General features: G+C 43.5%; 1 protein-coding gene across 1 annotated transcript in view; it reads right to left on the bottom strand.

Moving 5' to 3' along the window:
- TMC1 (transmembrane channel like 1) overlaps window positions 1-14062 on the bottom strand; it is a 118515-nt gene that overhangs the window by 81695 nt on the left and 22758 nt on the right. The window contains exon 4 of the mRNA XM_019554751.1: window positions 834-974. Coding sequence (XP_019410296.1) covers window positions 834-974 — 141 coding nt within the window. The remainder of the gene's footprint in view (window positions 1-833; window positions 975-14062) is intronic.

Here is a 14062-nt window from a genome sequence, read left to right as displayed (position 1 = left end):
TAGGGGAGGTTGGATGAACTCCTTGCTGGGGTCGTTTGACCCCAGTACTCTTTCCTGCCATGGCAGGGGGTCGGACTTGATCTGCTCAGGTCCCTTTCAACCCTATTAACTATGAAACTATAAATGCAAATCAAACAGCAAAGTTCAGACCTACATAGTAGAAGGTCAGGCAAAATGGACTTTTGAAATACATTAGCTAAACTGAAAACTCTAAAATCTAGCCAAGGACATAACAGGCAAATAATGTTAATAGGCACCAGAGACATAAAAAAAAAAAAAAAAAAGATTAGCTTTTTACTGTAGTTAAGATGGAAGTGAAGCATTCACTAAAGCAAAAGTCAGGTTTTGCCTGTGACATACTAGAAAATGTATGAAATGCCAAGCCAACCTTCCTAAAGTTTGTTTTTCACAAATGTAATTATTATATTATTCATTTTCCCAAAACCCTGAGAGAAAAAGTGTTTTTCCCCATTAATCTTGAAATATTTGCTAAGAATGCAGGCAAGAAAGCATCCTGGGTAGTGCTAAGGCAAAAGTAATTTTAGCAGTTGATGTGGGGGGACACCATGGTCAGAAAGATCCTCCATGTTTTGACCCCACGTCTCTATAGATAAAGGAACACTGATCCACAACAACACATCCTTTCACTCTGAAAGGAATGAGCTTTCAGAGTGAAAATGAGGTGGACTTGAATTTGCTTAAAAACTGAGTAAGTCCATAGATATAGAAAAAAAAAACAGTAGTCAAAATTTGAGAGAGAAAAAAGCTCAAGAAAGGACGATGCCATGCAGGTATCAGACCAACAATTATTTCATAAGAAAATGAGACCATACTTCAAAACAGCTAATTTCTTTTTCATCTTCCATGGCTTGTTTCGTAACGTGGCAATTAGTTTCTTTTTCTCTTCTACTTCTTCCTTCAGTTTGGCCAGTTCTTCCTCTGTAATTGGCTCTTCTTCAGAGTCAGAGTCAGAGCTTCAAACAAAAGAGAAAAGAAAAATATTGAAACTTAAAACCAGGATTGATGGGAGTTTTCAATGAAGTGGGAATTTCCTATAACTGTTTGTTAATGTTTCAAATGAAAACACTAAATAAACTGATCAACAGTACTTACAGCTATGTAGGCTTTGTGTACCTGAGCTGCAGCCACACTTCTGGTGTCTTGTAATTGTAACTCTGAATTTGAATTTCTATAACCCATAGACAGAAATTAAGCATGGAAACCTCTGGTACTGAAACTGGACTGTACTTTAACAAAAACTGAGATATATGAACTGACCCAAAGCTCATCGAAGCCAGTAGGAATTTTTCTTTTGAATTCAGTAGACTTTGGATCAGGTCTGAAAGAACAATATATCTGTTCCTCAAAGGTAATTCAATCTGTTACATGTAAATTTTCCTCTGAGGATACCTAACTTGAAATAGTTCATAAGCAGTGGGTTCTATTAAAAACAGTGTATAAAACACAGTCAGAGTGTTTCTATTTTTGTTTTCAAACCACAGTTTTGAGAGATCCATTGTTTCCCAGTATTCTTCAGTTTATTAGTCATCCAGAACTCCACCTGGGTTTTTGGATTGCAGCATTCTGGATGGTTTGACTTTATCAAACACTACATTTAATAATAACCATCATACAAATTATTATAAATACAGAAACCAAAGTATATGACATTTTACTTTTTAGCTATTTAATATAGAGGGAATAAAAAACAGGACCTCAAATCTGCCTCAATCTGAATTTCTCTGATTTTGGGGAAAGAAGTTACTGTACTCTAATCTTTCGATTTGAGCCTTCTCTATGACTATAGTTCCTGACAAAACCCCAAACTGGAAGGCACTTGATTTCTAATTCCTTGTTAAATGTGGTCAGACTATTCATGTGACATTTTGGACATTTTGCATGAAAAACTCATTCTGCAAAATGTACAGGTTCAGAATCCTCACACTATTAGACAATCAGGAATGGCCACTTTGTGCCCCAAAGCTTGTCTAGCATCTCCTCCAACTATAGGTATTGGTCCAAAAAATATATTACCAAACACACACCCCTTTTTTCATACTACCTGAACATAACAACTACCTAAACAGAATAATACTACTACAATCTGGATATACAGGAACGCTTAGTTTTACATTTGTGCTGTTTAACTTGGGAGCAGCCAGGAGCTGACCGCTCCCGAGCCACACCACAATGCAGGTCATAAACTATCTCCACCCCGTCTTCCCCCAGAGACACAGGCTCCCTGGGCCCTGCAGGCTACCCCATATCCAGGGACAGGAAGCAGAAACCGGAAGAGGGAGGGCAGCCCCAGAGACCCCAACGGCAGCAGCCAGAGCCATGGGGGAAGCAGCATCCCAGTGGAAGCCCAGTCTGCAAATTAATCCCTCATGGGCAGCGAGTTGGACAACACTGATTTAAACAAAATAACAGTACAGGTTACCCACTGCAGGTGTTGTCACTTGCAAGTATTTTGCAGCAAATATATTTTCTGTAGGTTACATTCGGTCTGGAGACCGGGAGCCATTGTACACATGACAGGGGTTTAATCCTTCAGGGTTGCTTTCTATGCCCCCTAAATTGAAATGGTGGGTTTCATTTTTCCATCACTGTTCACACATCATTGGTCTTAAATCTCATTAAATGCTCAGTGCACTATTCACAGTAAATTACTACAGGGGGCATCGCATAACAATCCACCCCATTGATCTTCTCATGTGAAATTACAGCAAGGGGGTGCTGCACACTATTAATCCCCACTACAGACTGGTGATGTCTATAGCTCACAACTCACTGACATGTACAGACTACCGAAAGTAGTGCAAATTTATTAATCAGTTCAATTAAATGTCATTACTTTCATTAACTGAATTAATTTTGACACATATTTTACATGCTTTTTAATTTTTTTGAATTTTTTGCTCCAATATTTTTAAAATTTTTCTTATTTTATTCTTATTCTTTTCAGTCTATCTTTATTTTTATTCTTATTTTTTATTTTCCTGTTTCTATGTCATCAAGTAAACTTTATTTCGTGTGTAAATCCACCTTTTTGTTTTTATTTCACTCAAACAACTACCTCTATGAATAGGGCACTATAATTCACCAAGAGCTTATAATATGTGCACAAATCTGCACCCCATGAATTTCTTATATATCTTTTCATATGTCTATTGGAGTGTTGTGGTATGCTAATTAGAACTGTGATACTGCACTCCTTGCATTATTTTATAGGGGGTCTCAATTCCGGAAAACGCCTGGACCTCCCCCCCCACTTCTGCATCCACATTCCTGCATTCACATTTCTTCACTGTTGTGGGTGGGGGTCATTATTTCATTCAGTGTTTCCCTTCCATCCCCAGACACTGCTCTCCATGTCTCTGTTAGGGTTTCGGTTCCCATAGCCCTCCAAATCCCAGTTTCTTTAGGCTGTCCCCCTTGCTCTGCCTGCCAAATTCAAATCCACAAAACAACCATCCAAGCTCACCCTGCCCTCCCCCCCAGGCTAATGAGAGACCCTGGCCTTCTGACTGGACATACCCTGCCCCCTCCCAGGAGACGGGAGCAGAGAGCTGCTTCATTATCACCTCCCTTCTCTCTGAACAGGGCACTGAAATTCTCCAAGTGCTTATAATATGTGCACAAATCAGCACACCATGAATTTCTTATTTCTTCACATGCATATTAGGCATCCAGTTAATGTGACCAATGGTTGGTAATGCATTTTAATGTCCTTGCCACATTTCATACCCCTCCTTCATACATACAAAACAAAGGAAACCCTGTAGACTTCAGCCCTGTCTAGTTCCCCCATACCCACAGCCTGCCCCTCCACCACACACACTAGAGACAATGTACTTATGAGACAGACAGAAGTGTTGCAATGAATTTTTTTATTATTATTTATATAAACACTCAAAGGTAACTGCAGAATGGTTTAGCGTTCAGCACTGATTGTTCAGTGGCCTACAGAGCACCCTCTCCATCTGCAGCAGCCAGCACGTGTGCAGCTAGGCAATTCCGTACAATGGCTTCCTGACCAGCATTTGCATGCTAATCACAGGGGACACAATGCCCTGCCTGCCCACATCTCTGTCTGGCTACTGCCTCCCACACTTCCTCAAACCAGGACTCACTGAATACCTCCCCTCTAGTCTCACAAATAATGTGGAGCATGCAGGCTGCCAAAATGAATGCCATAATGTTTTCTGGCTCCATCTTGAGCCTGTAGTTCAGTGACCTCCACCATGCTTTCAGACGGCCAAAGGCACATTCCACAGTCATCCAGCATTTGCTGAGGTAGTAGTTTAATACCATCTTTCGCCAGTCAGTAACTTGTCTTCCATATAGTTTCATAAGCCAGGACAGGGACGGGTAAGCTGCATCTGCTATAATAAGTGGGGGCACAGCAACACCCTGTATCACTGCTTTGGGAACTCCAGAAACATATAGTCCTTTCTCCATCATGCCAGGCAACAAGTTTCAAAAGACATGCACGTCATGCGTACTGCCTGCCCAGCCTGTATAAATGTTAGTGAACCAACCTCAGTGATCATCAGTTATGGCCTGGAGGATCACCAAAGCAAATCCCTTCTTCTTGGTGAATGACCAGCTCCCCTGGGATGGAGATCAAATTGGGATGTGCATGGCCTTGAAGCCTTCAATAACTTCCTTGGGGTTATGGAGGCAGATTAAGCTGTTTGCTATGTTGTCCTGCAGCACCTGGCATACCTCACATATTACCATCCTGGCTGTGCAGGGATCCACACTGAACTGGTTTCCAATGAAGCAGAGGCTGGTGGGGGTGGCCACTTTCATGATGGCCATGGCCACCCTCTTTTCTGGTGTCATAGAGTGATGCATGACAGTGTCCTGGTGCACAATGTGCAGCAACAGTAGAAAGACTATGTGCACAAAGATGTCCCTGTTCACAGAGAAGCTCTCGAGCCACTGTTGATCATCCCATGTCAATAGTACGATGCACTCCCATCAGTCAGAGCTGCTTGCATGAACTCAGGCCTTGAGATCATTGCTCTATTGGTTGATCCACAGAACCCTGTCAGCCTTGAGATCCATGGCTTCCTCTCAGTTCTCCAACTCCAACTCATGGCCCACTGACTGGAATAGCAAGGCCTGAGAAGCTGCTACCCTGCATTAGCACATTTGTAGAAGGTCCATCATAACCTGTGTTGTGTTCAGTAGTAGTATATACATTATTAAGTGCCTCCATTCTTCAGTTAGACACCTCCAGGGCATCCAGCAGCTTCTGGTTCTCCTTGCAGATTCCATCAGGATTCATCAAAACCATGTTGTTATACAGGACACAACAACTACTGTTTCGCTCAAACCACCACCTGCTTGTACTAAAGGGGTTGAATAGGGAGGGCTGTTCAATAGGGTTGTTAGCATTATAACAGCCCTGCTCTTTACATTTCAATTCCTACACACCTCAGGCTCCTGTAACTATTCCTCACCTAAAAACTTGGGATGTCCAATGACCCCAGAAACCCATGATCCACCCAGGGCTGTGGATAATAGTGCTTAGCGAAACAACGAATAGACCCACCATGAAGCATCACCCCAGGAAACACCCGCAACCTGGCAGAAGCTGGGGAAGAAATGTGGGTGTAAGGTTCTGGTGCTCTTTCTGAATAGGTCCCATTAGCACATCAAAAGCTGTGCCAGGCATCAAGGTACCAGAATCACCAAGTAATATCGAAGTCACAAATATCCAAAATCTCCCTGCACCCAGTTTTCAATGACATGTGCTCAGCAGAAAAAACACAGGCACTGAGCAGAACACTGAAATGGCTGAACCCTGAGTTAAAGGTTGTTGAACAGGGACATTCACATTGACAGGCCTGCTCTTTGCATTTCAGTTCCTACACACCCCAAGTTCCTGTAACTGCCCCTCCTCTAAAACCTTGGAGTTTTAGGTTTTTTGGGGGATCAACCCTGAAATCTGTCAAATGTTCAGCAGAAAAAAGGCAGAAGACTAAATGGATAGATTCATTCAGATCTGTCCGCTCAGAGAGTAGGGGTGAGATCTTTGACCATGAACACCTTTTTTGCCCCATTTGTGTTACCAGCTATCACATCTGCTGGAAGGTGTGTGCCTGAAGTGTGGAAACCAGCACAGTCTGGAGCTGAGTGAATGCATAAACACCACTGCAGGCAGTGATGGTCAAGAGAAAGCATGATGAAGGCTTTGGTGGCAGCCTCAGAATGATGAATACAGTCTGAAGATGAATGACAGGATGAACTCCGGGAGGTGTATAGAAAGTTTGAAAAGCAAGAATCAGCAGCTATTTCTTGACCTGGCCAGACACTCCTGTCAGGATATTGCAGAGAGCCAGCAAGTGGAGGTGTTTAGAGAGGAGCTCCTTAGATACATGACCCTGGTCCCCATTCATGAGCTGCCCCTTCCCCCACCCAGGACCACACATGTGACATCCACTGTGCATGCCCCTATCCATTAGCTGATCCTCATGGAGGCCCCTATCCATGATCAACTCCCTCATAGCGACAATCAGTGACAGCCACTGTGCCTGCAAGCAATAGGCACCCCTACTCTAGCAGGCCAAGGAGAGCTCCACTATGCTTTACGGATGAAGGGGAGGGTGAGACAGAGGGGATACTGTGGGAAAAGGAAAGCCAGGTGATGGGTTTTTAGTTGTTAGTGCTGTTGCTTCTGTAGGAAAATGGGGAGTGGGTATTGTGTTCCTGCATTATTTCAGTTCTTCTTCGGTTACTGACAATACACTAAATGCTTTAGTGAAATTAAAATGAATTTTTATCCATGTCTGTCTGCTGTAATGGGAAGGGTTGTAGAGGTGTGGTTTTTGTAGGGGAGGTAAGCCAAACCAAAGAAAACCCAGGCCTGTTTCAGATACATTACGCTAATGAAAGAGGACACACCCACCTCTAGACTGATGGGGGGTAGTTTGCCCAGAATGTGGGAAGCAAACCCAGTGCTTCTCAGTGCTCCCCAGTCATCCCACCCAAGGGGCAAGTTTGGAGAGTGGCCAGGGGCTTTCAAGGCTTTCTTATTATTGTGACCAGAGAAAGACATAGTGGCCAAACCCAGGCTGGGTGGTGGTGGGCTGGCTCAGAATTTTGTTAACAAGGGGAACAATAATCGGGTGGGTTCTGCACAGCGCACGCATTTCCTGAGCCAATGCAGCTTCTCAGGGATCAGGAGTTCAGCTGGTGATTTGCAGTGGAGGAGAACAAAGCAAATTCAAAACCAGACAGGCAGGTTTGACTAACTGCTAATTGCCACTGTTGAAAGACAGGCATGCCCATCAGCAGCTCATGCAAGCCCTTCACCCTACAAGCCAGCAATCCCCTTCCCCCAACCCTTTTACATTTCCCCTCTTACACACAGGGAACAAGAAACGAAGAATCGAACAAAGCAAATAGAAACCTTTATTTACAAACCAAATATTAACCATAATTAAACAAACCACAGAACAGCTTTTATAAGATAACAATGCATAATTACTATAACAGAGGAATTTATTTTTACTACCATAATGATGCATGGTTCATGAATGAAAAAACAATCTAAACAATAATCATTTCTAACTGAAAGACCTTGGCTCTAAGGTGGACTTTCTAAGCTTGACTACAAACTGGTAGATGGCAGAGCAGATCCGTACTGGCCTGCCCCACTCCCAGGCAGAAGCAGGGCCAACAATCAGCAGCCATAGAATCATTGCAAGGAGCCCAGCCATTATTTGCCAGTTGTCCGGGATCTGGAAATGCCTGCTGGACTCAGAGCGATTCCTGTCATGCTGGATGGCCATGAATCTGTCCATAGCTAGATGGATGTGTCTCACCATCTCACACAGCCAATGCTCACAGTCACTGAGGGAGTTCATGATCCTGTCCATGCATGCATCAGTGGCAACCTGCCTCGGTAGCCTGCACGTCCTCAGCAGTAGCATTGCAAGTGGAGCTAAAAATCAAGAATTCAGAAAATAGAGTTAATTAAGGATGCTCAATGCTCTAAAAAGATGCACTCAGTGAACCTTGCAAGTGGATAAAAAGTGATGGGCCCAAAATTACTGAGAAGGGGTGCCTGACAGCAGGTGGTAGCAGGCCCTGAATGGCTGCAAACAAGCACTCAACTGCTTTGGCCACTGATGTGCCTCCCTGCTGTGCATTGCCCTGCACCTCCCTGCACTGCCCACAAATTCCCACAGTCTTTAAAGCCTATGCCATCCTCCTTTCCCCTTCACCTCACAGCCCAGCCTAATCGCAGCTGTCAGTTCAGGTGACAGGTAACTTAAAGGGTCCCCAGGGCTTCACATACCAGAGTGGTGGTCGAGCTCCATGGCCTATCCTCCTCGGAGGAAACAGCAGGTGACATGCCTAGTACCTTGCTGCTATCTTCTCCACTAGATCCCCCACGAGTTGCAGCAGTGGTTGGTGATGTCTCAGCAGGTGAGGATGCCCCAGAGGCCTCTGTCCCTATGAGTCAGTGCCAATGCAGTACCTTCATTAGCAGCTGGAGGTATCTGTAACGGGCCATGTCATACGGTGGGTTGCCTTGCTGTGCTCTTGCGACATCCCTGTGGAAAGCCGCCTGCAGCAGCTCTGCCCTGACACAGCACTGGATCACTGTCCTGTTGTGCCCCTCTCACCTATTCTCCTGGCAACATCAGGGTAGATGAACTGGCACACAACCTCAGGCTCCCCCAGCACCCGCACCAGGCTCTTTGTTTTGGTGGAGGTCCAATTGGACCTAGACCTACACGGCCCAGTCCACTCTGTTCTCCCCAAATGTCAGACATCTGAGATCAATAAGGGGGTACCCTAGGCCAAGGGAAGCTCACTCCCCCCACCACCACCCTGTTGTTGCTTGGAAAAGTTTGGACATTGGACATGCTGGCACCAGGCAGGGTCAAGGCAGAAAGGAGGGGTTCTGCACCAGTGACAACTTTGTATATTATAGGCATACTTGTTTTGGACATCTTTTAGTCCTGCTAGGTCTTTTAGCCCTGTGTATGCCATGGCACAGTAGCAGGCTACCCAATTAGCCATGTACTGAGAGTTAGGCCCTCAGTGGGTGCCCACAGGCTCCCTGTTGGGGCATGACACAACAGCAGGCTACCCAGCAACCAATGTGTCAAGACACCACTCCCAGTGGGACATGGTCTGAACTGCTGAGCACTTCATACATAGCTAGTGAGGGAATGAACAGATGAGCTGACAGAACTCATCTTCTATTCATAAAGCAGTCATGCGGGCTCATAGAACTCCGTTTGTCAAGTTTATGTAAAACCGACAACCAAATTAATGGCATTGGGGAACAATTATGCCCCAGCCAGCTGCAAAGGGATGTTTTAGAGGTGCAGTATGGAGGGAAGCAGGGGTTCCTCGTGGCTGTTGCTGGACAGTCTGGTGATTTTTGCTGCCCATGGAAGAGCTATGCAACTGTTGCAAGTTTTGGCACTAGTCAGCAGTGTTCACCAGGGCTTCCCCCTGGCCTGCTAAGGATGTCCTAAAACATTCATTACACACAAATACCTACAAATTGTAGTGACACTTGGTGGACAAGGAGGCTCACTACACAAAAATCGTAGCAACACCTAATGAGCGACAAAGAGGCTCCCCACATGTCATTCAGTGAATTACCATGTACATGTGACCAATTAAAGGCCACACCATTCCAAGCTGCATCATTGCACGCTACACTACATCAGGATAGGGATTAGTTTATGTTGCTGCAAACTCATATAAATCACCAAAAACTCATGTACATGTAAAGTGTAATGCCATTAAACCACACAAAAGCACAATTTTCATCACATGGACATGACCCCTTCATCACACGTACAAGCACCCAGAAAGACCAGACTGAACAAACAGAGCAAGCAGCAAGTTAAGCCTTCTCAGCACTCTATTGGAGTGTCCAGAGAATGCTTTTTGGCATACTGTCTTCACAAGAGATGTTTCAGACAAAGCTTTATGAACTCCTACAAGAACCAACAGGAACTAAAATGTTTGCAAATGACATTCTGGTACATGGCAGCAATAGGAAAGAACATGACAAAAACCAATAGCATGACAAAAAAACAAAAAACTCATGAAACACAGGAAGTGCCACCTCAAACTGAATTGCAGCTAAATACAAATGAGTGTAAAAAAAGTTAGTTCCTTTAGTTACAACTTTAAAAAGGGAGATGCCAGATGTGATCCAACAAAGTAGTTTCATAGTTTCATAGTTTGTAGAGTTGGAAGGGACCTGAGCAGATCATCAAGTCCGACCCCCTGCCATGGCAGGAAACAGTACTGGGGTCAAACGACCCCAGCAAGTGTTCATCTAGCCTCCTCTTAAAGACCCCCAGGGTAGGGGCCAGCACCACTTCTCTTGGAAGTTGATTCCAGATCCCAGCTGCCCTGACAGTGAAGTAGCACCTCCTGAAGTCTAGTCTGAATCTACACTCTGCCAGCTTGTGACCATTATTTCTAGTCACTCCTGGTAGTGCTCAGGGGAACAGGGACTCCCCAAATGCCTGCTAGTCCCCTCTGACTAGTTTGTAACAGGCCACTAGATCCCCCTCAGCCTTCTCTTGTGGAGGCTGAACAGGTTCAGGTCCCGGAGCCTCTCCTCGTAGGGTCTGCCTTGCTGCCCCCTGATCATGCAGGTGGCCCTCCTCTGGACCCTCTCAATGCTGGCCACATCCCTCCTAAAGTGCAGTGCCCAGAACTGGATGCAGTACTCCAGCTGCTGCCTGACCAGTGCTGCATAGAGGGGGAAGATCACTTCCTTGGACCTGCTCAAGATGCATCTGTGGATGCATGACAAGGTATGGTTGGCCGTCCTGACCGCATCCCCACACTGTCGGCCCATGTTCATTTTGGCATCAATAATGACTCCAAGATCCTTTTCTGCCTCTGCACTGATGAGAAGGTAGTTCCCCAGCCTTTAGGCCTGATGCTGGTTCTTCCTCCCCAGATGCAGCACCTTGCACTTGTCAGTGTTGAAACCCATCCTGTTCTCATTCCAATGAATAAAGCAATTAGAAGTTACAATGTCCCCCATTTTTTTTTTCAAATGGTGACCTACTAACAAGATTTTTACTGAGTTTAGCAAAACTCTTCTTTTAAAAGGACTGGGGGTGAGAGACAAGGAACAAGTGGTATTGAGATAGGAATCTAGAAAAGCTTTTCCAAACATGAAGGTTGTCTTTCACCCTTGAAACAAAAATGCTGTTAGGAAAAAGAAGAAATAACATTAAGTGATGAAACTTCACAAGTAGTAGCTGCAATAGGATTGTTGCATGGAGAACCAAAGGCACACAGATCAATAGAAATGATGCCATCATGACAAATTATGTTGAAATGGAGAAGGAATGATTTGCCACTGTTACTGGATGTAAAAATGTTGTCTGAATATACAGAGTTACACAAGAACTGTTGAAACAGAGCACAAACCACTAGAGAACAGTCCTGATAATCATTTATATTCTGCGCTTCCAAGATTTCAGGACTTGAAAGTAAAAATACAAGGAGAAAAGAAATCCTTGTGGTAAATCATCATCCTTGTGGTAAATCATTTCTCACAATTTCGTGGAGGAAAAATGTACCAACCAACCAAACAATCAAACAACCTTGGAAGAATAGGTACACATGATACTATTACTCCTACCATTGTCTATAAATAAAATGGCATAGATAGTGACAGTAACAGAGTGTGAGTACTTTAATAAACTCACAGAAATGCTGGGTACAATCCTCTGGGAGGCAGGTCTGAGGGGAAAAGGAATCCAGGATATCTAGCTGTATTTTAAATAGGTCATCAGAAATAATTCTGATGGAGTGGAAGAATAGGGATTGTAGGAGGAGACAAGATAGCTAAACAGCAGTCTCTTCTCATCGGAGGAGCATGTTGGCAATTTCAGACCAGCTAGTCTTACCTCAATATTTGAAAAGCTCATGGAGTAGATCATCAAGGACTGTTTTGTTTTCCTCTAGATGTATGAAGCATCTAGAGGAAAACAAAGTGATCAAAAACAGACCACATGGATTCATCAAGACTAAGTCATGCTGGACCAATATAATTTCCTTCTAGGACAGGCTCTTTGAATGTTGGGGGAGCAGTAGATGTGATATACCTTGTCTTTAGGGACACTTTTGACACGGTATCCCATGAGATTCTTATTAATCAGCTAAGGAAATACAGACTAGATGAAAGTACTGTACGGGGGATATTCAACTGGTTGAATCATTTTGCTCACCAAGTAGTTACCAATGGCTCAATGTCTAGTTCAGAGGCGGTATTGAATGGAGTTCCCCAAACGTCTATCCTGGGGCCGGTATTCTTTAACATCTTCATTAATGATTTGGATGATGGGATTTAATGTATGCTTTGCAAATTTGCAGATAACACCAAGTAGGCTGGAATTGCAGACACTATAAGAGAGTAGGACTAGGTTCTAGAATGACCTGGATAAACTGGAGAAATAGTCTGAAATCATTCATATGAAATTCAACAAGGATAGGTGCAAAGTCCTTCTCTTGGGATTGAGTAATTGCTTGCACAAATACAAACTGGGGAATGACTGGCTAGGCTCTGCTACAACAGAGAAAGAACTATGAGTTATGGTGGACTATAAACTGAATATGAGCCAACAGTGTCGGAAAATAAAAGCCAACAGCACAGTGGGTTGTATTAACAGAACTGTCTTTTGCAAACCAAGGGAAGTGATTCTTCTGCTTTATTTAGCACTGGTGTGGCCTCACATGGGGTATTGTGCTCAGTTTCAGCCCCCATACTTCAAGAAAGATATTGACATATTGGAAAGAGTCCAACAGAGAATGACAAAAGTTACTGAAGGCCTGGAAAATATAACTTATGAGGAAAGTCTGAAAAACTAGGACTATTTAGTCCAGAAGCTAAAGAGGAAAGACTGAGGAGGGTTTTGATAACAGTCTTCAAATGCCTGAAAAGTGATAGACTTTTCTCTGTGCCTGTAGAGTATAGTGATAGAAGTTATAATTTAGAGATGCTCCTTAACAGGACATTGAGGGAGTTGGTTAATAAATGGTACCTCAGTTAGGAAGAAGTTAGCTGGTTAGTTAGAGAGATATAAAAGGTCTACAGAGATTGCCTACTGCTCTACAATTAAAGTTTGTTGTTTAGCTCTTCTCATTTATTGTACGCATGCATTTACTAAACCCAATGATCATTACATATGGCACAGGAATAAGAGCAATAGCCTCAAACTGTAGAAGAGAAAATTTAGGTTGTAGATGAGGAAGAACTTTCTGACCATGAGGGTGGGGAAGTAATGAAACAGACAACCTAGAAAAGTTGTGGAATCTCCATTCCTGGAAATTTTCAAGAACATGTTAAACAGACACTTGACTTCTTTTCTAGACTTATTTTCCTATGATCTTATGCTACACATCTTTAAGGGGGAAAAAATAAGGTCAAGATTCTTGCACAAAACCACTGGATTTCCTTGTCTATCAGACCATCTGGAAAGGAAGAACACTAGACTTGACTGGTGAATACAAAAAGGAAACAAAACAGTGATTCCAAATAAAATGCATTGAGAAATGCTGCAAAAGACCCAAGCAGAATACTTCTGAATGGTACTATGCAGGAGACACAGTTTCTTACATAGTGAATGTGTGAACAGAAGAAATGGCCAAAGGCCATTGCTTTGTGCAAAATACTGGAGATGGAACTGCAACAAACTTATGATAATTCATGATACTACTAGCAAAGCCTGACATCAGTCAGCAACAGATTTATCAGAATGCAGAGGAATCCAATAACTGCAAATAGTTGATTATTACAGTTTGTTGTTTCAAAATGACTCAGGCAAGCGAAACATCAACCAGCACTGTAGAGAACTGCATTAAGGTAGTATTCACCACATATGGTATTTGCAATGAGCTAATTTGAAAAAAAGGGCCCACAGTACAAAATGAAGCATTCTGAAGAACGGCAAAGAATTATTTCATAGATTTCATAGATTTCATAGACATCAGGGCTGGAAGGGACCTCGGGAGATCATCGAGTCCAGCCCCCTGTCCAAAGGGCAGG

This window comes from Crocodylus porosus, unplaced genomic scaffold (genome assembly GCF_001723895.1).
Source record: "Crocodylus porosus isolate Cpor-Errol unplaced genomic scaffold, CroPor_comp1, whole genome shotgun sequence".
NCBI lineage: Eukaryota > Metazoa > Chordata > Crocodylia > Crocodylidae > Crocodylus > Crocodylus porosus.
The sequence above is the reverse complement of the archived record's forward strand: the minus strand, read 5'-3'. Positions and strand labels throughout refer to the sequence as shown.